Source organism: Chelonoidis abingdonii, chromosome 3 (genome assembly GCF_003597395.2).
Source record: "Chelonoidis abingdonii isolate Lonesome George chromosome 3, CheloAbing_2.0, whole genome shotgun sequence".
In the NCBI taxonomy this organism is placed as follows: Eukaryota; Metazoa; Chordata; order Testudines; family Testudinidae; genus Chelonoidis; species Chelonoidis abingdonii.
In genome coordinates this window covers 4,607,552-4,634,061 of record NC_133771.1, presented here as the reverse complement: position 1 = coordinate 4,634,061, position 26,510 = coordinate 4,607,552, and the positions used below count along the sequence as shown (strand labels likewise).

General features: G+C 52.2%; 1 protein-coding gene across 4 annotated transcripts in view; it reads right to left on the bottom strand.

The window, feature by feature from the left end:
- Nucleotides 1–1,445: 1,445 nt before the first annotated feature.
- Nucleotides 1,446–26,510, bottom strand: part of SCARA3 (scavenger receptor class A member 3) — a 34,363-nt gene continuing 9,298 nt past the window's right edge. For 2 of the 4 annotated variants that reach the window (XM_032798646.2, XM_032798644.2), the window contains 5 exons: nt 21,675–21,731; nt 20,078–20,197; nt 10,606–10,704; nt 8,809–9,852; nt 1,446–2,639 (listed from right to left, as the gene is read on the bottom strand). In XM_032798646.2, coding sequence (XP_032654537.1) covers nt 2,209–2,639; nt 8,809–9,852; nt 10,606–10,704; nt 20,078–20,197; nt 21,675–21,702 — 1,722 coding nt within the window. In that variant the 5' untranslated portion in view covers nt 21,703–21,731 and the 3' untranslated portion in view covers nt 1,446–2,208. The remainder of the gene's footprint in view (nt 2,640–8,808; nt 9,853–10,605; nt 10,705–20,077; nt 20,198–21,674; nt 21,732–26,510) is intronic. The other 2 variants (XM_032798645.2, XM_032798647.2) reach the window with 2 other exon arrangements.

Here is a 26,510-nt window from a genome sequence, read left to right as displayed (position 1 = left end):
TTTGTGCCTGCCGCAAACCGTGGGCCCCGTGGCTGAACAGAGGCAGGGCCTGGGCCTGTCATCCTGGTGCGGTGCTGGGGCCGCTTGCCGGTCAGGGGCTCAGATCCAGGGTCTCCCCAGCCTCTTCACCGCTCCTCTTCCCAATCCCTCCCAGCTCCTGAGTCAGCCTAAGACCTCCCCCAGCCTGCTTCACCTCTAGGCTCCCTGACCAGACTGCTCCCCAGCTCCGTCTCCGCTCAAACACTTCCTCTTTCATTTGGCTCATGACCCCGGCCCCACAGCTCAGCCTCCCCCACCACCCAGAGTGCTCCCCAAAATCCACGTGGTGCCTCTCCCCTAGGCCTCCCCTTCCTTCCCCACCACTTGCTTCCTGTTCCCTCCAGTACTTTCCAGCTGCTGCAGCCATGTAAAGCCCCCCCCCTTCCCAAGCCTGGTGCCCCCATGCTCCATTAATCTTTGACCCCATGGTGATAGATTGCTGAACGGATGAGGACTCATCTGGAGGAGGGAGATCGGGAGCTTCTGTTCTCCCTGATTCATGAGACATAAACAAGGGGACACGCAAAGAAAATTAGGAGGGGGCAGATTCAAAAGCTGATAAAAGGAAAATATTTTTTTCACACAAGGCACAATTAGTCTGTGGAACTCACTGCCACTGCAGGTCACTGAGGCTAAAAACTTAGCATGAGTCAAAGGGAACTTGGGCATGTCTATGGGTAACAGGAATATCCAGCCTTCTACCTAACTGTTAGAGATCAGGATTAGCCCTATGTCAGGGGCAGATTCTCCCTCATCAGCAGCGAGAAGAGGGTTGTTAGAAGCAGGTGTGTTCACACATAAAGGCTAATAAGAGGAACTTGTGCCAAGATGGCACCTGGACAGCCTGATACAAGGACACTCCATAGAGATAACAAGGAACAGGCAGGTGCATCTTAAAGACAGGACAGCATGATGGATAGATCTGTATGTCTGGAACAACATGATCAAAGGGGAGACAGCACCTAATGAGCCAAGGGGCTGTACCTCAATACATCAGTAGGGATGAGTAATCTGTATAAAAGTGGGTCCTGGAGTGCGCATCATTGGCCAGCTTAGAGGGCAGTGGAGAGTCCCGTCACTGACTGAGCTAGTCCATTGCCAAGGGGCACAAATTTGTAGTATATCTTGTAGAGTCTACAGGAAACTATCACTGTGCTTCGTTTGACAATAAACCTGGCTCGGGTTCCTTCGTACCTTACTAGAGTCTGTGTCTTTGGGGGTTCTCTCGGGGTCTGCTGTGTCAGCGATCTGCCCAGAGCTGGGGCAGCACACAGAGGGAACACGCACTGTTATCATCATCGAACAAGAGCAGAGCACCACACCGGTAGCTACTGACAACTGGGGGTGATTATGCCATGGGTTTCTGCCCACCAGGAGCTGAACAGGTACCAGCAGCTGAGGCCATGTTGGCCAGGAGGGAGAATCAATGTGTCCGAATACACAGAGACAGCCCCGAGCAGGTGTGGCACGAGAGCGTGGTGCCCAGACCCACTTGCAGTGAGCGAGGGCTGGAGCAGAGGATGCAGGGAATGAAGTGGATGATGGAAACCAAGGCAATGAAGCGACCGGAGGCACGTCAGTCTGTGCCAGGCAGCAAAATCCCCAGGCTCTGCCAGGGAAAGAGAGACGTGGTAGGCCTGCTTGTGCCCAGCTGTAGGGCAAAGCCCAGGGCGTTCTTGGCAAGGCCTAGCACAGTCTCTCTCACACACATTCCCGTTGACACACAGAGTTTTAGCTCTTTGCCTTTCAAACAGCCCTGCATGTCTGGGTCAAACAGGTATAAGCAGGATCTCGGAAAGGGAAGGGCAGAACGTGGACAGCTCTGGTTTCCCATCCAATGGGCTGTGCTGCCCTTGGCTGACTCTGAGAGCGTGTGAACGAACAAGGGAGGGCTGCCTGCTGGGGGTGCTGTGCAGGTCAGCGTGGATCCAGGTCCTAACAGCGAGCGGGGATCCCAGCCGCTCTGCTCAGGCAGGATGTCCCGGGAGGGGTGCGGGGGGTTGGACTCCCTGCTGGGATCGCCAGCTGAATCTCCCAGGGGGATGCTAGTGACAGGCCTTGGGATGCACCTCCGGCCAGCTGACACGTTCAGTCAGCACTGCAGAGACCTCCCCTCCCCATTCCAGCTGGGCCAGCATCCCGTAGGGCAGGGGTGCGGGTGGGGCTGGCTTAGACACCCGGTGGCCCTGGTAAGCCTGGGGGCCCACGCACGCCAGGGTCTCCCTTCGGACCTGGTGGGCCAAGCTGGCCTGGAGACCCTGGCTTCCCTGGGATCCCTGGCTTCCCTTGCGGCCCTGCTGGCCCCACCGGCCCCGGAGCTCCCTCCGGCCCCTGAGGGCCTATGTCGCCTTTCAGGCCCATTTGTCCTTTGAGCCCAGCTTGCCCAAAGCTGCCCTTAGTGCCTTTAAAGCCCGGCACACCTTTCACGCCGATCGGTCCCCTCTCGCCTTGAGGGCCTGGGATGCCTGGAGGTCCTCTGGAGCCCTGCAGGCCGGGAGAGCCCAGGCCCCCGGTGTCACCCTTCTCCCCCTTGCTTCCTGTGGGTCCCTTCGCTCCCATGTCGCCTTTGAGTCCTCTGGGTCCAGGGAGGCCAGGCACACCTGGGGGGAAAGGATCAAGTGGTGAGCGCAGAGCATCGTTAACCAGTGTTACCTTGGTTACAGTATCCAGGCAATGGGAGAGGAACAGGTGGGGAGTGAAGAGCATCGTTAACCAGTGTTACTTTGGTTACAGTAACCAGGGAATGGGAGAGGAACAGGTGGGGAGTGCAGAGCATCGTTAACCAGTGTTACCTTGGTTACAGTATCCAGGCAATGGGAGAGGAACAGGTGGGGAGTGCAGAGCATCATTAACCAGTGTTACCTTGGTTACAGTATCCAGGCAATGGGAGAGGAACAGATGGGGAGTGCAGAGCATCATTAAACAGTGTTACCTTGGTTACAGTATCCAGGCAATGGGAGAGGAACAGGTGGGGAGTGCAGAGCATCATTAAATAGTCTTACCTTGGTTACAGTAACCAGTGAATGGGAGAGGAACAGGTGGGGAGTGCAGAGCATCATTAACCAGTGTTACCTTGGTTACAGTAGCCAGGCAACGGGAGAGGAACAGGTGAGGAGTACAGCGCATCGTTAACCAGTGTTGTTACCTTGGTTACAGTGGCCTGGCAGTGGGAGCCTGAGTGGTCTTCCTGCCCTGCAGGGGACATGCCACTGGACAGCACGGAGCTTGGCAGCTGGAGACCCCTCCCACCCCAGGCAGGTGACACATTAAGGCCACAAAGAACCAAGGTCCACTGACACCTGCCCACACAGTCCTGGGGCACTAGGGTGATCAGTTGTCCCGATTTTATAGGGACAGTCCCGATTTTAGGGTCTTTTTCTTATATAGGCTCCTATTACCTCCCACACCCTGTACCGATTTTTCACACTTGCTGTCTGGTCACCCTACAGGGCACCAATCATCTGGGAGATGCCTAACCCGCCCTAACCCTGCTCATTGTCACAGAGGAGGGGCCGCCCAGCCAACGTGCTCGGGGAAGGAAGCATCTTTCCTGCCCCTGCTCCCTGCCCCAGGGTTTGGAGAGCAGCTTGACCCTCTGCCGAAATCGCTGGGGTTAATCGTCCAGCTCCCAGGAAGCGGCTGGTGTCTGAGGAATTGTCTGATCTCCGCTGGGGGAAGCTGTTGTGGAATTGACTGGCAGCACTGGGAGACCACGTGGAGAATTCCACCAGCGGGAGCCAAGGGAAGGCGCCAAGTGTCCGTCCCCTGCCAGCGCCTCCTGTTTACTCTCCCTGCCCAATAGAGATGCCATCATGTGTTGACTCCAGCGGCCTTGCCTGCAGAGGGACACACAGCTAGGCACTGTCTGAGGCCAGGGGCTTTGTGGGAAGAGCTGCACCTGCTGCCTGGTCCTGCCCAATCCACAGCTCGTTGTGCATTGCTCCCTTTTACCATAACAGGAATGGCAGCCAGGAGAGCAGGGTGTGTTTGTGCCAGGGAGGCTTCCTGCTCTTGGGAAGCTGGGATTAACCCCTGCTCCCCCTTCACCTCTATGCAATAGACTCACACTCTGTCTCTGGACTGCAACATGCTGCTAGAGGGGGTTAGCTAACATGGGATGTCAGTAGGCGGTTCCCCGGTGCGTTTCATAGCTGGAGCACCCGGGCGTCCTGGCCAAATTCCAGTGTGGGCAATGTTCTCCCTCTCCATACTCCATCCTGCAGCTTTCTCTTGCCCTTGCTGCAGTGGGTTGCCAACCAGCTGCTGTGCTCCATCCCAGAGGTGGCTGCATTTCAGTGGTCCCTGGTTAAAGTCATTCCTGTGCCTTGACTTTCACCCAGCAGGTTCCCAAAACGGTTTCCAAAAGGCACCCAGGCTCACTGCTCACACACCAGCCTCTTTAGGCGAGCAGGGCCTGGCTCGGCAGCAAGGGGAGGCAGGAGAGCTGGGGCAGGGAATGAGGAACATGCGACAGCTGGGAGGCGGGGTCTGGAAGTCTCTGCATGCGCAGCTGGGGGAACAGTGACTAGGCTGGGGAAAGTTTGAGGTGGGAGACTGGGCCTAGGCAATTGTCCGGTGGCAGGGGGGTCAGGAGATGGGGAGGGAGGGCTCTGTAGCTGCTGGGGTGGGGGATATTGATGATAGTATTATTTATAGACCCCTGTGCGGGTCAGACCCCTCTCATCCCAGAGCAAGACACTGCAGACCTGAAATGGGCCCTGGCTTCAGAATCCAGAGCTGAGTTTCAAACCCACATGGATCTAGGTCTGGGCTCGGAACAGAAACTCCAGCCCTGACAAGATTGCCCCGTCCTGGTCTCCAGGGGTCATGCCCAGCTGTGTTAACACGCGCCTCTTCTCCATGTGCTACACAGCCCTGGGAAACGCAAAACCCACTTCCACTTGCTTGTATTGTCGCCAAGGTACCTGTCAGTGTGCTGGAAACCTGTGCAGGTATCTCTCTCCTGCTGCAGGTGAGCAGCCTTCAGCCTCCACCTTCCTCACGCCCACTCCCGGCCCCCAGGCAGCCCAGAGGAGCTGTTCTGGGTGGCAGTACTGGGACCCCAAAGCAGACAGGTCTGGGGGCCGGGGACCCTGCTCATAGCACTGCTGTCCCTCTTATAACGGGACTGAAATGCTGCTGGAGGAGATGCGACCATCACAGTGTTCCATAACCAGGCTCCCAGCTCAGAGACGGGAAAACAGGCCCTTGCTGGTTTAAGAGCTTCCCGGTGCCCGAGCCGTGCCATCAGGATCGGCCCTGAAGAGACGGATTCAGCAGCCAGTGAATTTACAGGGCATGGCTTCTGATCCAGGCCTGGCACTACCACCCCATCCCCAAAGGATTTCCAGTCTCTGATAAGCAATAACGTAGTGAAATGAGCTGCTAGGCCTCCAGCAGTTTCTAGTGGACGGGTGTTCCCCAGACCCTCCTGTAGCAGGGCACTGGGCAATCAGGCTGGAAGTCAGAAGGCACACGCTAGGCTCATGCATGTCACCTCCAGGAAACTAGATCTAAGATGCCCTGTGTCCTAGGCAGAGGCTGCAGAGACCTGGGAAAAAGGGAAAAGGATCTGGATGTGGGTCAAGTGAATGGCCGTGGGCAAGGACAGAACACGTCAGGGGTCACCCCAAATGACACGTCTCTGCGGCCGTTAGCTGGTTGGGAAGTAGCTGGCACGTACTACTCCCTGACATGTGGGTTTCCTTCTCTGCTAAGCCCTGTCCCCGGCCACCTCCAGCCCCTCTTCCCTGTTATAAATGCTCCGTGCAGAATAAAGTGGCTATGACTATATATCCCCTGAGTCCCCGCCAGTCAGCGGCAAGGGTGTGACACGTGCCAGCCATTTCAGAACCAGCTAACGCTGGCCAAGGGCATGTGACCTGCACCGTTTGAGTCTGGGGGCTTTCACCATGGTGCGCAGAAGGGGAAACTGAAGCGATAAGTGCTGGACATGAGATACCTTACAGGGGCTGCTTTCCCGTGGGTGGGGGCTCAGCGCTTTTGGCAAATCAGGTCCCAGATCAGGTCTCCAGCCGCTGTGATCCGCTCAGCGCAGGGCAGTGGGGGTTACAGCTGCTGTTGTCGTGCATGCCACACATACGGGATGCCAGCTAAGAGGGAAACCGCGGCCTGCCAGCTACTTATTGACAACCGGACTGGTGTTCACACATCACACAGCACCCTTCCCCCCACCACACTCCCATCCACCCTCACCCACATCCACCAACTCCCATCCACACATTGTAACACATACCCACACATCACAACACACAGCCATCCCCCACCCCCACACATCGCAGCACCCCTCCCCCCGCCACACTCCCATCCGCCCTCACCCACATCCACTAGCTCCCATCCACACATCGTAACACACACCCACTCATCAAAACGCACAGCTGTCCCCCACCCCCACACATCATACAGCACCCTTCCCTCCACCACACTCCCATCCACCCTCACCCACATCCACCAACTCCCATCCACACATCGTAACACACACCCACTCATCAAAACGCACAGCTGTCCCCCACCCCCACACATCATACAGCACCCTTCCCTCCACCACACTCCCATCCACCCTCACCCACATCCACCAACTCCCATCCACACATCGTAACACACACCCACTTCATCAAAACGCACAGCTGTCCCCCACCCCCACACATCATACAGCACCCTTCCCTCCGCCACACTCCCATCCGCCCTCACCCACATCCACTAGCTCCCATCCACACATCGTAACACACACCCACTCATCAAAACGCACAGCTGTCCCCCACCCCCACACATCATACAGCACCCTTCCCTCCACCACACTCCCATCCACCCTCACCCACATCCACCAACTCCCATCCACACATCGTAACACACACCCACACATCACAACGCACAGCTGTCCCCCAACCCCACACATCACAGCACCCTGGGGTTAGTGTTGTCCTCAGGGCATTTCGAGCAGCTGCATTGGGAGTGAGGGCCCTTGGCTAGCCACAGAATGGGGGGGGGGATTCCATGCAAGCCACCCCCACGCTGCCCCCTGCGGGCACGCCCCAGCCCCGACCAGCAGCAACCCCCGTCATGCGGAGGGAGAAACACCTGGCCCACTGAATACATAGCCTGTGTATGAGGGTGTGGAAGGAGCAGGGTGTTGGGTGTGCTGTGATGTATGTGTGTGTTGTGATGTGTGAGTGGATGTATGTGGGTGCAGGGAGGTGTTGTGTGTGTCTGATGATGTATGAGTGTGGATGGGTGCATATGGGTGTGGAGAGAAGGGGGTTCAGTATGTTTAGGGGTGCATTGTGATGTGTGTGTTACGGTGTGTGGATAAGTGTGTGTGTTGAAGGGAAAGAGGGTTGGGTGTGATGGGATGTGTTGTGATGTGTGTGTGTTATGTGTGTTATGTGTGGGTGGGTGTGGAAGGAGAATTGTGTAGGGGGATGCGTTTTGATGTGTGTGTTACAGTGTGTGGATGAGTGTATGTGGGTGTGGAGGAGAGAGGGTGCATGGGTGTGGGAGGATGTGTTGTGATGTGTGTGTGTGTTACGGTGTGTGGGTGAATGTATATGGGTGTGAAGGGGAGAGAGGGTTGAGTGTGGGGATATGTTGTGATGTGTGTGTTATGCTGTGTGGGTGAGTGTATATGGGTGTAGAGTGGAGAGGGGTGTTGGAGGTGCATTGTGATGTGTGTTTGTGACACACACAAAGAAGGATGACACTACAGACACTACAGAAAGGATGTGGACAAATTGGAGATAGTCCAGCGGAGGGCAACAACAATGATTAGGAGGCTGGAGCACATGACTTACGAGGAGAGGCTGAGGGAACTGGGATTGTTTAGTCTGCAGAAGAGAAGAATGAGGAGCGATTTGGTAGCTTTTCAACTACCTGAAAGGCGGGTTCCAAGGAGGACGGATCTAGACTGTTCTCAGTGGTACAGGTGACAGAACAAGGAGCAAAGTTGCAGTGGGGGAGGTTTAGGTTGGATATTCGGAAACACTATTTCACTAGGAGGTGGTGAAGCACTGGAATGGGTTCCCTAGGGAGGTGGTGGAATCTCCTTCCTTAGAGGTTTTTAAGGGCAGGCTTGACAAAGCCCTGGTTGGGATGATTTAGCTGGTGTTGGTCCTGCTTTGAGCAGGGGGTTGGACTAGATACCTCCTGAGGTCCCTTCCAACCCTGGTATTCTATGATTCTATTCTATGACGTGTGAACTCCAGCCCTGTTTTCACCAGGGAGCTGACAGGTCATGGTTTCCCTCTCAATTGGTGTCTCCTAGGTGTGGCACCCACAGCAGCAGCGGTAACCCCAGCTGCCTGGGGCCGAGCGCATCACAGCAGTTAGCCCCGATGGAGACACATAGAGGGGCCTGCAATGCTGCAAGCGCTGAGGCCCCTCCCCACCACTGAAAACCAGGCCCTTTCAAGTGTCTCATATCAAGCACCAAAGATCACTCATCGTTTCTGAAATCACGGCCCTGAGATATTTTGTGGCAGAACCAGCGGCCCAAGATACCTCCAAAAGCCCCTGTCTACAGCCAAAATCCTCCAGTTCAGACACATACAAGAGCTAGCTCCTCACTTTGGGTCACCAGTCTGCTGCCTCAGTTTCTCCTCTGGGCTCCTTGGTGAATGCACACACACTCACGTGGGTCACTACCACAGAAGAGCTTTATGAGCTTGCTACTTCTTCCACCCAAGGGGCCTGGTCCTTTACTGCTGGCAGTCCCTGGTTCAAGCCCCGGACAGGATGTACCCACATGCAACTCACCTCGCAAGATGGTGACGTTGCGCAGGATCTCCCCGTGCCTCACGTCCACCACTTTCATTTCCTCCATGATCATGGACAGGTTCTGGATGTCAAAGTCCAGCCGGGCGCTGAGCAGGCTGAACCGCTCCCGCAGCAGGTCCGTGGTGCCCAGCATCAGGCTGACAGACTTGTTCAGGTAATACAGCTCCTCAGCGTGGGAGTGGAAGCCCAAGGTGCAGGAGAGCCGCACGTCGTCCAGGTACTTGAGCATGCTGTGCACGTGGCTGTCCGTGGCATTGATGTTGGTGAAGATGGTGCTGATCTCGATCTCGTGCGAGGTCATGCGCCCCTCCAGGGTCTCAAACTGCTCTGCCGTCCGGTTCTGCGTGTACCTGGTGTGGTACTGCAGGTCGTGCATGTTCTCCTCGTGGTCGTCCAGGAAGGAGGAGATATTATCCAGCTGCAGCTGGAGCCCCATCACCTGCAGCACCAGGTCATGCATGCCTTCTGAGTTCTGGCTGATCCTCTGAGAGGCCAAGCTCATGCTGGCCTGGATGCTCTTGACCAGCTCGCTGGTCTTGGAGGAGGTGGCCCTCAGGTTCCCGAAGAGCCGGGTGTAGTTCTGCCACTCGGTCACCATCTTCTGCAGAGTCAGTGTCTCCTCGTCTGTCTTCCGCTGGATGGTATGGGTCCACTCCGAGGTCTGCCCCACCGTGAAGTTCATCTGCTCCACCACCGCCTTGACGTCGTACCGCTCCTGCAGCAGCCCCTTTAGGGAGTCATCCAGTGCCGAGGTGGCCGCCTGCCAGCCTGTCACCTGGGCTAGGAAATGTCCCAAGGTCTGGTTGACCTGCTGGATGGAGAATGAGCAGCCATCCATCTCACTGCTGATCTTGCTGCTGGTGGATGAGAGCTGCTGGTACCTCTGCGAGGTCCGGTCCAGCAGGATCTCCTGGACCAAGAGCATCTTTTGAATCTCCTCCAGTTCTTCCTGCAACTTGCTTATTTCCTGCCCCAGCTGCCCTGTGTCATGGCAGAAGGAGCAGTTCCCCGAGGATTTCTGATCTGAATGGGAGATACATAGCTCCGTCATGCTGTGTGCCAAGCAATGACGCATGAGTCAGCTGTGGAGAATGGACACATTCCCCCTCGGACTAGACCCCGGTGTCTGCGAGGCTCTCTCCACAACACGTTCTTCTCCCCAAGTGCTCTGGGATTATTTCTAATAGTTGGACACAGATACTGCTAAACCACATGTGGGCGAACTACAGATCTCTCCAGCGGGGGAGGCCCAAGAACCAGGATTGCCTGGGTTCTCAGTCATCCCCACTCTGACACTGACTCCCTGCACAGGCTTGGGCAAGTCACCTAATTGCTATGTACCTCAGTTTCCCCCACATGTAAAACAAGGATAGTGATACTTAACCTGCCTTTGGAACACACTTTCCCATCGACCCATAGAGTGTTCTCAGGATTATTATGATCCAGCTTTCGCATGTTTCCTACAGGAACTTGTACAAGGATATTGTGGGAGAGATGTAGGCCTTTCCTCCTCCCCCCCTGGACTTCTTCTTAGTTCTTTATCCAGTCAGGATAGAGGTTCACACTGAAGGCTCTGTGAGACCTTCCCTGCAGGAGCCCTCTTCCATCTGCTAGAGCAAACAGCAGCTTCCCCTGACCACCAACCCCCCTAATGCCATCCAACTAGTGACCCCACAAAATCCCTTAACTCCATGGCTACTCTGCTGCCTGAGGGATTGCAGCCCATGGGCAGGAGATATAATGGGGCCAGTGCTCCATGGGGATCAGAAGACTCACCGAGCTCCTGGAGGTTCTCCTGGACAGACACGATCTTCTTCTCATAGTAAGTCTGGGCCAAGCTGATGTCATCAGCTATAGAATTGACCTTCTTAAAGACTGCGGGGAAGAGAGAGATGGGAATATGGGGGATGGTCTGTGCTTTCAGCTCTTCTAGGTTAAGTGAGTGAATAATTATACTTTTCTGGAAACCAAATGGTCTGAAACGGATCCTTTTCCAATAGAAAGAGCTGTTAGTCGGTTTTAGCATTAGGAGACATTTTGGGCCAGATCCCCAGCTGGTAGAAACTGATTAAGCTCCGCTGAACTCAATGGGGCCAGATCCCTATCTGGTGTAAATAAGCACAGCTCCATTTAAATCAATGGGGTCAGATGCCCAGCTAGCATACATTTCCACCAGCTAAAGTCCTGACCTTTCATTTTTTGAATATATAAGAAAAGAAAGAAGTAGAGAGTAATAAAAATAAATCAGAAGCTATGTATTGTAGAACAATGATAAGAGATGCAAAGGAACACATGAAGAGTTAAGGACAATGAGTTTTCTAAGTATATTAGGAACAAAAGAAATCCTGACAATGGTATTGGTCCATTACTAGATGGAAATGGTAGAACTGTCAATAGTAATGTAAAAAAGGCAAAAGTGTTCAATAAATATTTCTATTCTGTATTTGGGGAAAAAAGCAGATAATGCAATCTCAATATAAGATGATGATAACACTCTTTCCATTCCACTAGTATCTCAGGAAGATGTTAAACAGCAGCTACAAAAGTTTCATATTTCTAAATCAGTGGGTCCAAGAGTTTTAAAAGAGTTGGCTGAGGAGCTCGCTGGACCACTAATGTAGATTTTCAACAAGTCTTGGAACACTGAGGAAGTTCCAGAAGACTGGAAGAAATCTAAAGTTGGGCCAATAGCTAAAAAGGGTAAATGGGATGACCCGGGTATTTATAAGCCAGTTAGCCTGACTGATTCCAGGGCAGACAATGGAGCAGCTAATATGAGACTCGATTAATAAAAAAATAAAAGAGGGTAATGTAATTAATGCCAATCAGCATGGGCTTACGGAAAATAAATCCTGTCAAGCTAACCTGATATCTTTTTGTGATGAGATTAAGAACATAGAACATAAGAACTACCATATTAGGTAAGACCTATGGTCCATCTAGCCCAGTATTCTGTCTTCTGATAGTGGCCAGTGCCAAATGCTTCAGGGGAAATGAACAGAACAGGGCAATTATTGAGTGATCCATCATCCAGTCCCAGCTACTGGCAGTTGGACGTTTAGGGACTCCCAGAGCATGGAACTGCCCCCTGAATATTTTGACTAACAGCCATGGATGGTCCTATCCTCCATAAATGTATCATCTAATTCTTTTTTTAACCCAGTAATACTTCTGACCTTCACAACATCCTCTGGCATTGAGTTCCACACGCTGGCTGTGCGTTATGTGAAGAAATACTTCCTTTTGTTTGTTTTAGGCCTGCTGCCTGTTAATTTCATTGGGGGACCCCGGGTTTTTGTGTTCCATAAAGGAGTAAATAACATTTCATTACTCACTTTCTCCATACCAGTCATCATTTTATAGACCTCTAGCATATCCCCCCTTAGTCATCTCTATTCTAAGTACCAGTCTTCTGCATATGGAAGCTGTTACTTACCCTCAATCATTTTTGTTGGCTTTCTCTGTGCTTTTCCCAATTCTAATATATCTTTTCTGAGACGGGGCAACCAGAAATGGATACTGTATTTAAGATGTGGGTGTACCACAGACTTATATAGTAGCATTATGATATTTTCTGTCTTATTATCTATTCCTTTCTTAATGGTTCCTAACTTTCTGCGAGCTTTCTTGACTGCCGCTGCACATTGAACTGATGTTTTCAGAGAACTAACCATGACTCTGTCATAAACATACAGCTAAGGGTAGAATAAAATCCCTCCTTTACCTGTACGGGGTTAAGAAGCTCAAATAACCTGGTTGGCACCTGACCAAAAGGACCAATAAGGGAAGAAGATACTTTCAAATCTGCAGGGGGAGGTTTTGTTGGTGCTCTCTTTGTTGTTCTCTCCAGGACAGAGAGGGACCAGGGCAGGAAAAACCATCTCCTAAAACCCTACCTGAAATAAGCACCCAAGATTACAAAAATTGTAAGTAATAGCAAGGAAATGCATTAGCTTATCTTTTGTTTTACCTTGTGAATTTCCCCTATGCTAAGAGGGAGGTTTATTCCTCTTTTTTGTAGCTTTGAAGTTTTGCCTAGAGGAGAATCCTCTGTGTTTTAAATCTTATTACCCTGTAAAATTATCTTCCATCCTGATTTTACAGAGGTGCTGCTTTTACTTTTTTCTTTATAATAAAGTTCTGCTTTTAAGAACCTGATTGGTTTTTAGTGTCCTAAAAAACCCAAGGGTCTGATCTGTGCTCATCTTGTTTACCCATTTCGTTGGTATATTATTCTCAAGCTTTCCCAGGAAAGGGGGTGACGGGCCTTGGGGGGATATTTCGGGGAAACAGGAACTCCAAGTGGTCCTTTTCCTGAATCTTTGTCTAACTCACTTGGTGGTGGTAGCAATACCGTCCAAGGACAAGGAAGAATTTGTGCCTTGGGGAAGTTTTTAACCTAAGCTGGTTAAATAAGCTTAGGTTAAAAATAAGCTTAAGGGGGGTCTTTCATGCAGGTCCTCACATCTGTACCCCAGAGTTCAGAGTAGGGAGGGAACCCTGACAGACTCCAACAGCTTTTTCTTGAGCGGGAACAGATCATTTAGACCCCATCATTTTGTATGTATAGTTGGGATTATGTTTTCCAATGTATGTCACTTTGCACTCATAAGTTTGGCTGAGAAAGATAATAGCGTGGATGTAATAGACTTCTGTAAGGCATTTGACTTGGTACCCCCACATTTTGATTAAAAAAGTAAAACAATATAAAATGAACATGGCACACATTAAATGGATTAAAAACTGGCTAACTGATAGGTCTCAGAATGTAATTGCTAATGGGGAATCTTCACTTCGAGCAGGTGTATTTCTAGTGTGATCTTGCAAAAATCAGTTCTCGGCCCTTCACTATCTTACATTTTTATCTGTGCTCTGGAAGAAAACATAGAATCATCACTTATAAAGTTTGCAGATGACACAAAAATTGCAAGAGGGGTAAATAATGAAGAGGACAGGTCACTGCCACAGAGCGATCTGGATAGCTTGCTGCACTGAGCACACTCAAACGATATGCATTTTGGTAGGGCTGAATGTAAATGTCTACACGTAGGAACAAAGACTGTAGGACACATTACATGACAGGGGACTCTATCCTGGGAAGCAGAGACGCTGAAAAAGATTTGGGGCTTGTGGTGGATCATCAGCTGAACAGGAGCTCCCAGTGAGACGCTGTGGCCAGAACAGATCCTTGGATGCTTAAAGAGGGGATCTTGAGCAGGAGCAGAGAGGTGATTTTACCTCTGGTGCGACCGCTGCTGGAATCCTGTGTCCAGCGCTGGTGACCACAATTCAAGTAGGATGTTGATAAATTGGAGAGGGGTCAGAGAAGAGCCACAAGAATGATTAAAGGATTAGAAACCTGCCTTTCAGTGACAGACTTGAGAACTCAATCTATTTAGTTTAACAAAGAGGTTAAGGGGTCACTTGATCACAGCCTGTAAGTACCTATGTGGGGAAAATATATTTAATCATGGGGTCTTCAGTGTAACAGACAAAGATCTAACAAGATTCAATGGCTGGAAATTGAAGCTAGACAAATTCAGATTTGAGATAACTAATTTTTTAACAGGGAGGGTAATTAACCACTGGAACAATTTCCCAAGGGGTCGTTGTGGATTCTCCATCACTGACAATTTATAAATCAAGACTGGATGTTTTCCTAACAGATCTGCTCTCGGAATTATTGGGGAGCAGGTCTCTGGCCTGTGTTACCCAGATCAGACTATATGATCACAATGGCCTTGGAATCTATGGCCTCTCTCCTTGTTGCATTGTTCATTAGGGTCCTGACCTTGCCAGGTGCAGAGAGCTTCCTCAAGGAAACTATCCCTTCCTGACCCTTGCAGGCGACCAGAGGTAGCTCTGAAGCATGAGAATCTGCCTAACCCTAAATCTGGGGCAGATTCTTCCTCTCCCCTCCGCCTTTCTTACTGTGTGTCTATGGTATGGCTAAGGCAGGTCTGACCCTGCAATCGGATCAGCCACTGGGGATGGGCACCGGGGTCTGTGCAGCTGAGCACAGACATGATCCAGACCATGTTCCTGGTAAGACAGAGTAAGGTGGGGGGTGAGTATTGGCCCCCGGGGGCAGGTGCCATTTCCGTGCTGTTTAAACTTTCCAGTGGAGGCTCTGCAGCTTCCCATCCATCTCCCTCTATTGATTTCCTCCCAGATGTAATTTACAAGCGATGAACATGTCCACGGAATGACTATTTATAAGGGGCGCTGAACATGCGGGAAACCTTCCAAGGCGCTGGAGCGGCCAGCCATCGCTGGAGCATAACAAGGGGAGGAGAAAGCGGAGCCAGCATTGGAAAGGGTTTGCTCGAATCCTTCGTGTGGGTGGGATTTGATGGGGTTGCACACTCAGCCAGGGGGAGCTGTGAGGAAGTCGATGGCGCTCAGCTACTTTGCACCAGCTGGGGGTCTGGCCCACTGATGCTATTTATGCAAAGGCCCACCTGGCGTTTCCAACCCTTGCCAAGCAAGCCAACCTCTGCGTCAGCTTTGCAGAAATGCTGTCGCCTCCATCACCTCCCTCTGCCAAGAGCTTCTCCCGTATCATTGCTCTGTGGTGGCCTCTTCCTGTCCAGACCTGATTATGGAGGCAATTTTCATGAGATGACAAATAAGAGCGGCAGCCAAAGGCTAAAACGGCACTTGCCTCCTGCCACTCTGGAGTGTGGGATGGGCAAGGAACCTAGAGCAGGCTGGAATCAGACGCGCCAAGGGAAGCCAGCCCTTCTTCAGGAGTTGGGAAAGGGAGAGGTTACAGATCAGGGAAGGGTCACCTACGCTGGGGCCTTCATTGAGCTGCTGCACCAGGGCTTGGCAGGCCAAGGGAGAAGGGATGGGCGCTGGCGGGCAGATGGGGTCAGGAGAGGTTCCGGGTTTGGATCGGAGGTCCCAGCCTGAAGCGCTGTCTCAAGTGTGTTAACTCAGCCCTGACACTGGGCAAGTGTGACGCTCTGCGGTCTATATGGTTTTAAAAAATATGCTAATGAGTGAATATAATGTCACTGGAACATGCTTCATGCAAAAGGTCTCTTGTAAGGTATCGTTACAAGCTTATAATCTACTGAGTGTGGTCATCCTATTTGTATGAATGTATCATTCTTGTATCTGAAACTAGGAATATGAAATATAACTCTGAGGGCCTATTGTAATCATGCAAAGTGTGGGCCATTAATGGTGGTTTAGAATCTTGATGACTCACATTAACTAGGACCATTGTCTGCAAATGGTTGTGTTTTACCTGTGAGTCTTCCTGTGTATGTGTGTGCTGGCAAGTGGGCAATGAAGTCTTGCAGTGACATGTGATCATGTCACCTGAACTGGAATCCATCTTTAAACTGGTGTCTTTCCATTGAGAGGAGGGGGTGGTAACCCAGAGAGGGACAAAGGATTCCTGCCTTATGCAAAAGATATATAAAGGGGCAGAACAGAACAAAGGGAGAGAGGAGCCATCATGAAGAATCCCCTAGCGACCACCTGAGCTGGAACAAGAGCTGTACCAGGGGAAAGAATTGTGCCCAGGCCTGGAAGGGGTCCAGTCTGAGGAAAAACTTACTGAAGCATCTCTGAGGGTGAGATTATCTGTATTCAGTTTGATTAGACATAGATTTGCACATTTTATTGTATTTTGCTTGGTGACTTACTTTGTTCCATCTGTTACTACTTAGAACCATTTAAATCTTACTTTTTATACTTAATAAAATCACTTTTGTTAATTATTAAACCCATAGTTTAATACCTGGGGAGGCAAACAGCTGTGCATATCTCGCTATCAGTGTTATAGAGGGTGAACAATTTATGAGTTTACCCTGCATAAGGTTTACACAGGGTCAAACGGATTTATTTAGGTTTAGATCCCATTGGGAGTTGGGTATCTGAGTGCTAAAGACAAGCACACTTCTGTGAGCTGCTTTCAGGTAAACCTGCAGCTTTGGGGCAAGTAATTCAGACCCTGGGTCTGTGTTGGAGCAGACAGGAGCATCTGGCTCAGCAAGACAGGGTGCTGGAGTCCTCAGCTGGCAGGGAAAACGGGGCAGAGGTAGTCTTGGCACATTAGTTCGCAGCTCCCGGGGGGGTTCTGTGATCCAACCCGTCAAACGTGTTCAGGTTCAGATCTGAACATAGATGCACCCCAGGCTGAAGGTGCTAGGTTCTGCTTTGGCCCATTGCAGAGACACGGGATTAACAACATCGCTGGGTTGAAGACGGAGCTTGTTAAGTGTACAAATGGGATTCCAGGATGGGGGCACCCAGGAGACCAGGGTCCCAGAGTTGATGACCCAGATGGGCCCGGCCAGGCCTGAGTTCCCAGCTGCCACCCGTTTGGAGTTCTGCTGCGAAGGTGGTGAGTTTGGATCCTGCTCTCAGTTTGGCCTCATCTCTAAGTCTGTGGTGAAACAACTTGTTTGCTCTCTCTAATCTCTAGCAGATACTCACAGGGCCCCGATCACCGTAGTATCTGGGCTCCTCACAATCATTAATGGATTTATCCTCTCTTTGCTCCTCCCCCTGCTAGCTTCTTGGAGCCCAAGGAATGTGCCAGGCCCCTGCTCGGGGATGCCCGGGGAAGAGAAAGTCCCTTTACCCCAGTGCTGGATGAGGCCCTGTCTAACGGCACTGTGCTGTAAGTGTGTCTGGGCAGCTGGATGAGGTCCAGCCGGTTGGTCTCCGTGGGCAGCTGTCACCATGTCAGCGTTGCAGCCAATCGGTGCTGCAGGACCAGCCCGGCAGGTCTCCACTCCCCTGGTGCAGTGGGCCAGCCAGGTGGCAGGGGCCCATGGAGAAGACCTGTGCTCTGGTGGGCCACCCTAGCTGGGGAGGAGGAGAAGCCCGGGGTGTGACGCGTGCTCTGTGTAGGAACTTCCAGAGAGCAGGGAGCAGGAGTGGGCTGTTCCAGGCCATCTATGCTTAGCTCCTCAGGGCTGGAGAGAGAGCGGGGTTCAGGCAGAGGCTCCTCCGATATCCAGGGCTGTGGGATCTGGCAGCTCTCTCTGCCCAAAATAAAACACTGCAAAAAAAGCCCAAAGGAAACCACCAGGCCAATTACTGTGCTGAACTGGCATGAAGGCCAAACAAGAGATTCCTCGGGCAAGGCTGCTGGCGCACAGCTCTGAGGGACTGTGAGTGGTCTTCCCTCGTCGTGAGAGGCGGGAACCCACCTTGTGACTTAGGGATTTCTCCAAGCTGTGCTCTCCGGGATCTCTGGTCCCTGGTGGGCTGCAGGTCAAGGGAGCCGCACTGCTTTCCCACTGAAGCAGCCACAAGAGGACCGAGATGCCGGGCTCACTGGGATGCTGGCGGGGTCTCAGACCACGAGCTCTGCACTGAGAATCAGGGGATGGAGAGGGGTTTGGACGCTGGCTTGATTTGGATAGGGGCTGCTCTAGTGCACGGGGCACTGGAAACCTGCATTCTCCTCGTGGCCCTGCAAAGGTTGAGAAACAGCGAGGGAACGGACACAGCGAGATGAGGGTAGGCAGCAAATGGGAGCCATTATGATATAAGAGGGCTCTGGGATGGGACTGAATTGTGAGTAAAAAGAACAGGAGTACTTATGGCACCTTAGAGACTAACAAATTTATTTTAACATAAGCTTTCATGGGCTACAGCCCACCTCTTCGGATGCATAGAATGGAACACACAGACAGGAGATATTTATACATACAGAGAACATGAAAAGGTGGAAGTAGCCATACCAACTGGAAGAGTCTAATCAATTGAGATGAGCTATCCTCAGCAGGAGGAAAAAAACCTTGGAAGTGATAATTAAGATGACCCATAGAAGGTGTGAGGAGAACTTAACATAGAGAAACAGATTCAATTAGTGTAATGACCCAACCATTCCCAGTCTCTGTTCTCCTCACACCTTCTATGGGTCATCTCAATAATCACTTCAAAAGATTTTTTTCTCCTGCTGATGATAACTCATCTCAATTGATTAGACTCTTCCTGTTGGTACGCATACTTCCACCTTTTCTGTTCTCTGTAGTATAAATATCTCCTGTTCTGTGTGTCATTCTGTGATCTGAAGAAGTGAGCTGTAGCTCACGAAAGCTTATGTTGAAATAAATTTGTTAAGTCTCTAAGGTGCCACAAGTACTTCCTGTTCTTTTTGCGGATACAGACTAACATGGCTGCTACTCTGAAACCTGAATTATGAGTGTTCGGGCCATGGACTGGAGCTGGTCGTTGTTAGGAACTAGGGATCACCCAATGAAATGAACAGGCAGCAGGTTTAAAACAAACAAAAGGCAGTATTTCCACTCTTCAACCAGCGCACAGTCAACCTGTGGAACTCCTTGCCAGGGGATGTTGGAAAGGCCAAGACTATAACAGGGTTAAAAAAGAACTAGATAAGTTCATGGAGGATAGGACCATCAGTGGCTATTAGCCGGGACGGGCAGGAATGGTGTCCCTAGTCTCTGTTTGCCAGAAGCTGGGAATGGGCGACAGGGGATGGATCACTTGATGATTCTCCGTCCTGTTCATTCCCTCTGGGGCACCTGGCATTGGCCACTGTCAGCAGACAGGACACTGGGCTAGCTGGACCTTTGGTCTGACCCAGTCTGGCTGCTCTTATGTCTCTATGGCATGGGAGCTCTGCAGCACATACCAGGTCCCTGCAGCAGCAAGCCCCATTACCTACGAGTGGCTCCTGGAGCAGTCAGGGGAATGCAGACACTGTAACAAATCTTAGGCTTTGCGACTGGCTGCCTACAGCCACACTCAGAACTTCACAGCAGCAGCGGGGACAGCACCCAGAGCCTTCTGCTCCCAAAGCCCAGGCCCCTGCTCCATAGCTAAAGGGGAATTTCTGTTAGCAGTACAGTAGCTATGACACACAGCAAAGAAGTTTGGATTCCATCTGCTAGTGATATCAGGGGTGCACACGCATACTTAACCCGAGCGGGCGAGTGGCTAGGGCACTGGTGTTAGGAGACCCACGTTCTAGTCCAGCTCTGCCACTGATCCACTGCATGAGCTTGGGCAAGTCACTGCCCCTCTGTGCCTCAGTTTCCTCATGGGTAAAATGGGGGTGATTGTCCCCCCCTGCCTTTGTGACATGAAGATTTCAAGAGCTAAATCTCATTATTATTACAATCCTCCAAACCCCCAGGTGACCAGGTGGGTGTCCCAGGCAGGGAAAGCCCATGTTACGCTGGTCCACTCGTGTTTCCTGGGGAGAGACAGGCAGGAAGGAAAAGAGAGTCAGGTTCTCCGAGGCTGCGCTTACCCAGGGACGCCAGCACCATCACGGCGATGATCAGTAAGACGCAGAAGATGTACAGCCCTTTGACGGAGGTCTGGAGCGACAGGTTCTTCTGGCACCGGCTGCAGTTGGTCCGTGTCCTGCCTGAACAGGGACAAAGGCGAGAAGGGAAGGTTGGAGTTTTCCGGCACAAGGCCTGGAGTCCACCCTCTGGAGATGGGCAAGAAGGATGCAGCACCTCAGGAACAGGGGCATCCCTCAGACCCCACCCTGCCAACTCCCTCCCCGGTTGTGAGCTCTGGGCAGCTACCCCTATTTACAGCAGCTGGATCTCTTTAAGCAGAGGGTAGACTCAAGGAGGTTCCCCCCCAAATCAACCCACCAGATCTAAGGGCATCTCCCTGGGTCTCCTCTGGTACTGACAGCAGACAGGCCCGGCCGGGAGCCTGAGGTAAGGGAAGAGCTGGAGAGAGGGTAGAGAAAGGAAAAACGCAGCGTTTCTGCCTCCTCCTGGCTCTGTGTCCTTCGTTTGGAGATTCCCTCTGCCCCATCCCTCTTCCACAGGCTATGAACAAGGATCCTGCCCTGCAACCTGCAGTCACCCACTTGGGGATACCAGGCCCATGGGTTGGCATGGCCCAGGCTTTGGGGTAGGAGAGCCGTTGACCCCCTCCATCCGGGGCACAACCAGTGCTGGCAGCAGACAGGGCACAGGGCTGCAGGCCAATGTCCTTTGAACATAATGGAGAGGCTCCCCCTGACTCTGGGGGGCCTAGGACTAGGCCTGGATGAACTTGCTCTAGCTATGACAAGGGTCGGGTTTGTACAGGTTTTTGGGCAGCTCAAGGCGGAGCCAGGTGCCGAGGGGGATTTTTTAAAGCGCCTTGAGGTGCCTAAAGACTTTTAAAAACCCAGGCCTAGGGTCCCAGCTAGAGAGGGGCCAAGCCCACTTGTCAAAGCCAGCCCTGAGCTTCTCCTCAGTCACCTCCTCTAGCCAAAGTGAGGAGAGATCGGGGTTCTCCATGGCTGGTTGAAGGCTCTGAACCCAGCTGGTTGGGCTCCCTTCTCCAGAGTGAGCATCAAGCCCAGAGCACAGGGCCTGGGACAGTCCCTGCCCTTCCATTAGGTGATGGTCCTGACAGATGCCTGAGGCTGGTGGGACTTCACAGGAACTCCCTGACATATAGGCAGCAGCCCCCTCCATGACTGCCTAGCCCGGGTCAGGGCTTAGCCACTGCACAGGCTGTGAGAGTGAATCTGGGAGCTGGAGAACCCTAGGGTCCTTTCACGTCCCGATTCCGGTCTCTACAGCCTGCTCCTATCTCTGCTCTCCTACACCTGCCAAGCAGCAGAGGGGAAAGGCCACCATCCAGGGAACAAACCTTGCTCGGTCGCCTTCCTCAAACCCTTCCCCAAGATAAGGCACTTCCTCCCTCCCCCAGTTATGGCCACCTAGGCTCATTACAAGTTCTGCCCTGTACAGCACTTCACAGCCTCAGGGCCTTGCCATGTGGAGCGAGCATCTAGGAAGCATCCCTGAATGGCCCACAAGAAATGGAGTGAGCGACACCCGATGGGCCTTCTCATGCACTGAACTTCTCAGGCTGGTCGGTGCCCTCACCGTCTGGTCTGTATCTGAAGGATGGCATGTCGTCGTCCTCTCCAATGAGGTCTTCTTCTGAAAGACAGGCAGATGCTTCAGAGCTTTCCCTGACTTTGCTCCACGGAATCACTAGCCGTGACAGCAGAGGGCCAGATTGTGCCATCCATCCCCACCCTGCAAAGCCCCTTACTCCACAAGTAGCTTCAGCGGATAAGATGCTACTCAAGGTGAGTAGGGGCAGCAGAATCCGGCTGGCAGTGCAAGGTACAAAGCTTGGTCTATGGTTATGATCTATTTTGGGCCTTTCTCCAATAAACTCCTTTGGGCTCAGTTCCCTCAGGCTTCCACCTAGGCCAGGCATTTTGGAAGGGGGGAAGACGCCCAGGCAGAGTGCTTTGGAAAATGCACTGTCCAAGCTCTGTTTTGTTTCTAAATGAGATATGAAGCATTGCTCCTCTGCCTGTAAACATCTGCTGGGTCCTAAAGCCCTTCTTCCTGTTGGCAACCACCCAGGGCTAGATTGTGCCTTTGGGCCAGGGATAGTGTGGAAACCGAGCCAGCCTAGGAGTAGCCCAAGAGCCGTGGTGTCTCTGAGATACCTCTGAAGTCCCAGTCCTCTCCCTATTCCCATCTTGCTCCCGCAGCACTCATAGACTCTAAGGCCAGAAGGGACCCCCATGATCATCTGGTCTGACCTCCTGCACCTCGCAGGCCACAGAACCTCGCCCACCCGCTCCTGTGATAGATCCCTGACCTCTGGCTGGGTTCCTGACGTCCTCAAACCATGGTTTAAAAACTCCAAGTGACAGAGAATCCACCGTTTACTCTGGGTCTGCGCTAGCCGTAAATTAACAGCTCCCAGCTCAGTTGCATTGGCCAGAGAGCAGACACAACCCATTCCCTGCCTCGCCCCCTCCACCTGCTCTGGGACAGGAGTAAGGGCACACAGAGCCCTGCTCGCCCCCGCATGCCCAGCCCTCGGGGCCAGGGAGCCTGTGAAGAGGTGGAAGGGGAGCTCCTGCTTCCTGGCGTGGGGCTGGAGTCTGTGACACCCTGACCCTCAGGTAGTGCTGTAAATGGGCCCCAAGCTGCAGCACCCGGCAGAAAGCGGGTCCCTGCTCTGAAGTGCTGGGAACCAGGAATCACCGGGGTGGGACAGCAAAGGGGGAGAGAGATCCGCTCGCATGCGGACAGCCCAGCGGGAAACCTGGTGGGAGTGACATTCGTTCTGCCACTGGAATGAACCTGGGGCACCTCCCCCAGGCTGATACGCCTGCCTCCTCCACCCCACCCCCAGGGGAGCTTTACCCTCAGGGCAGAGCATTGGCTTAGTCACATCTAGCTCCGACAGAGGCCCCAGGGCCCTTCTTTTGGACCGTTCCCAGCCTGTCCTGCAAGGAGACGTCCCTCTAGGTGCAGAACGCCAGTTCCGTCAGAGAGGGGCCCTGTCCCGGAACGCCTCCCACCCCCAAGGCCTGGCTTTCCAAGCCCTTCGTGCTCTGAGCTCCCAGGGAGTGCCCTGCTCATCTGCCCTTTGCCGTTAATTCCCCTGGGCTCTCCTGCAATTTAAACAAACGCCAGGGGAGAGGATGTGCCGCCTGCACCCTCTCAGGCCTGGGGAAATCACCACGGTCAGGGCCGGCTTTAGGGCGATTCCCCCGATTCCTGGGAATTGGGCCCCACAGCGTCCGGAAGAGGGGTCTTGCACCCTCCACTGAAATGCCGCCGGAAACAGAGGCAACCGATTGAGCTGCAGCCAAATTGCCACTATTATCTTCAGCGGCAACTCAATCGCTGCTGCTTTCTTCGGCAGCATTTCGGCAGCAGCTCTTTCGAATCGGGCCCCGCATGTCCTGTAGCCGGCCCTGACCACAGTTGCACAATTGCTAAGCCCCTGCCTGGCCTGGATACTGACTGCAATGCACTGGAGCCTATCCCAGCCTGTGGGGGAAGCCCTCAGGCTCATGTGCATCTTTGACCCCAGGGTACTGAAAGCAAGACACTCTGAGGCATATGCATGGGAAGTGGGGGTGCTGCAGCACCCCAGGTTTTATGCAGGGCCACTGGCCCCCAGTCCCACTCCCCAGCCACTGGCTCCTCGCATAAAACCTGGGAGTGCTTCGCACCCCTATGCCCTGCTCCTGGCCCTCCGCCTGCACTCTGCTCCACAACCCCTCACCTCACCTGCGACTCAGGTCCTGGCCTCTGGCCCCAGGCCGGTCCCACGCCCCGCTCCTGGGCCCTGCCCCACTCCCAGCCCTGTGCTCGGGGCTCTGCTCCTGGGGCCCTGGCCACTGCCCCATTCCCCATGCCTGGGGCCCTGTGCCCAGCGCCCTGCTCCCAGGGCTCCACTCCCTGGACCCCTGGGGGTGGGGGGAAGGACACCGGTAAGGGGTCTGGCTTTCAGCACTCCCACTACTAAAATGTTCCAGCGCCAGTGTTCCCAGACATTGCTTAGGGACAAAGGAGAGAGTAATAGAGGAACCAATGTCTAGTGTGTGCATACACCACTGCCCTCTACTGGAGAGCAGCAGAACTGCCCAACTGAGTGTCACAGGACCTATACTGGCAACAGCTATTGGAGATTCTACTTTAACTCAAAGGCAGGTACCTGGGCTTTGGAGCAGGGAGATCTGAGTTCTGTCTCTGCACTGAGCAGATTGAGAAACCGTGGATTGCCATGGGTTTGTTACAATATGATACATGAGGTTAAGCCTGACACAGACCCTCAAATCCAGCCCCCCGAGATGTGAGGAAATTCTGCTCTGATTTAGTCTTGTGGAAATAGAGAAAGAGCTGACAGGGATTTGTAGAGGATCTTAATGCAAGACAGTCTCTGTTAGCAAGAGTCAGGCTAACTGTAACCCTACTAAAGCGAGATCTGTAGAAGCGAGGACTGTGTGAGGCGAGTGGGAAAGAACTGTGTGAGAAGTGGTTTCGACCTTGTGTAGATAATACGAAATGTGGACTAGAGTCTCTTAAGTGAGAAAAACAAGATATCAGGATGACCTGTGTATAAACAAAATGCAGCTGTTGCTTATTATCATCTGTAATAAAAGTATAAATGCTGCTGTAATTGTTTACCTGTCTAGGAAGGGGAGATCCTATGTCCTAGTGCACTCTCTCCCTGCTGTAGCTGCTAAACAGAATAAAGTATCTGACTTTGTTGTACCCAAACAAATAAGTGAGAACTCTGTTATTCTCCAACAGTCTGAACACCAGAAGGACTCTGTTTTATGGATTTTTACTGGGGATACGCCTGTCATAACTTTCCTACTCAGATTTGAACCTTAGCGTTCATAAACTGAGAAGCTAGCATGAACGCTCTAAGCTTAATTACCAACTTAGATCTGATAGCCTGCCACCAACCAGGAATTCCAGTGCCTGGTACACTCTGGTCCCCCCAAAACCTTCCCTGAGGACCCCAAGAACCCAAATCCCTTGGATTCTTAAAACAAGGAGAAATAAACTATTCCCCCCCTCTTTTTACCCCTCCCAGGCTTCCCTCGCCAGGCTACCCTGAGAGATTACTGATCCAAACTCTTTGAATCTAATCCCCTTCCCCAGAGGCACACAGATTCAAGGAAAACAGAGAGAGATTCTTCTCTCCCTCCCATCTCCCTCCACCAGTCCTAGTGAGGTTCCCATTCCTGGATAAACAAGGAAACAAAGAAGAATCCAACTGTTTTAAAAGAGCTTTATAATAAAAGAAGAAAAAGACATAAAAACATGATCTCTGCATTAAGGTGCAACACAGGGCTATGCTCTTATTCAAAAAGAGATACAATTTAAAATATTCCAGCAAACTACACACATGTAAATACAACAAAAACCATAACAGCCTATTGTTTTTCTACCTTTGTACTCACAACTTTGAAACTGAAGATTAGAAGCTTGAAGATAGAAAACCCCCTCTCATAGCCGAGAGCCAGACAAAAGACACACGCCCAAACATTCCTTCCCTGAGCTTTTGAAAAATCCGGTTTCCTGATTGGTCCTCTGGTCAGGTGTTTGGGTCCCTTTGTTAACCCTTTACCGGTGAAAGAAGCATTAACCCTTAGCTATCTATTTATGACAACTCCCCAAACGGAAAGTTAGAAACCTGGGTCAGAATCTTGTCCCTTGATCCCAATTCCTCTCTAATGAAATCCCTAATTATTTTTCTTCAGGTCAAACTCCCACTATGTGTCTGCCTCTCTCCCTGCTACAGCCCTGCAAATCCGTGGATATCCACTTTATATCCGCAGGTATCCACATCTGCGGATCATTTTTGTGGTCAAATGCGGGTGCAAGTTTTGTGTCTGCAGCGCAGGGCTCTACAGATATCTGCAGCTCCTGGCTCTCGGCCAACGCATCAGTATCAGAGTCAGAGGATAGCAGTGTGGCTGTTATTACTCGAGGTCTGCCTTATAATTTAGAAAAAAAACAGTCCCTGCTCCAACAGATTCATGATCTGGCCCAGGTACGGAATACACAGAACAGAGAGATCCAAGAATCCATGTGTCTGCGAAAGGCCCCCAGGAGACGTGCTTTGAGGAGGGAGATCAAAAGAACCTGGAGACTGTTCCGAGGATAGCAGGGACAACATGGAACAAGCCATGGATTTAGTGCTGGGGAAAGGTGCCGGATTGGCAGCAGCTCTGCAAACTGAAGTCCTCTACGCACGGAATGGGCGCTGCACGGACAAGCTGCCTTCACAGCATTGTCTTGAAGGAGGGACAATCGCAAGATCTCCCTCCACGGTGCAGCTACTCTTTGGCCGCTCTCCTGAGACACTTGTGCCCGATAGTGCAACCCCATGCAGCGTCTCGGGGACCTCGGTGTTACACTGACGAGTGGTTTGTGTGTGATTGG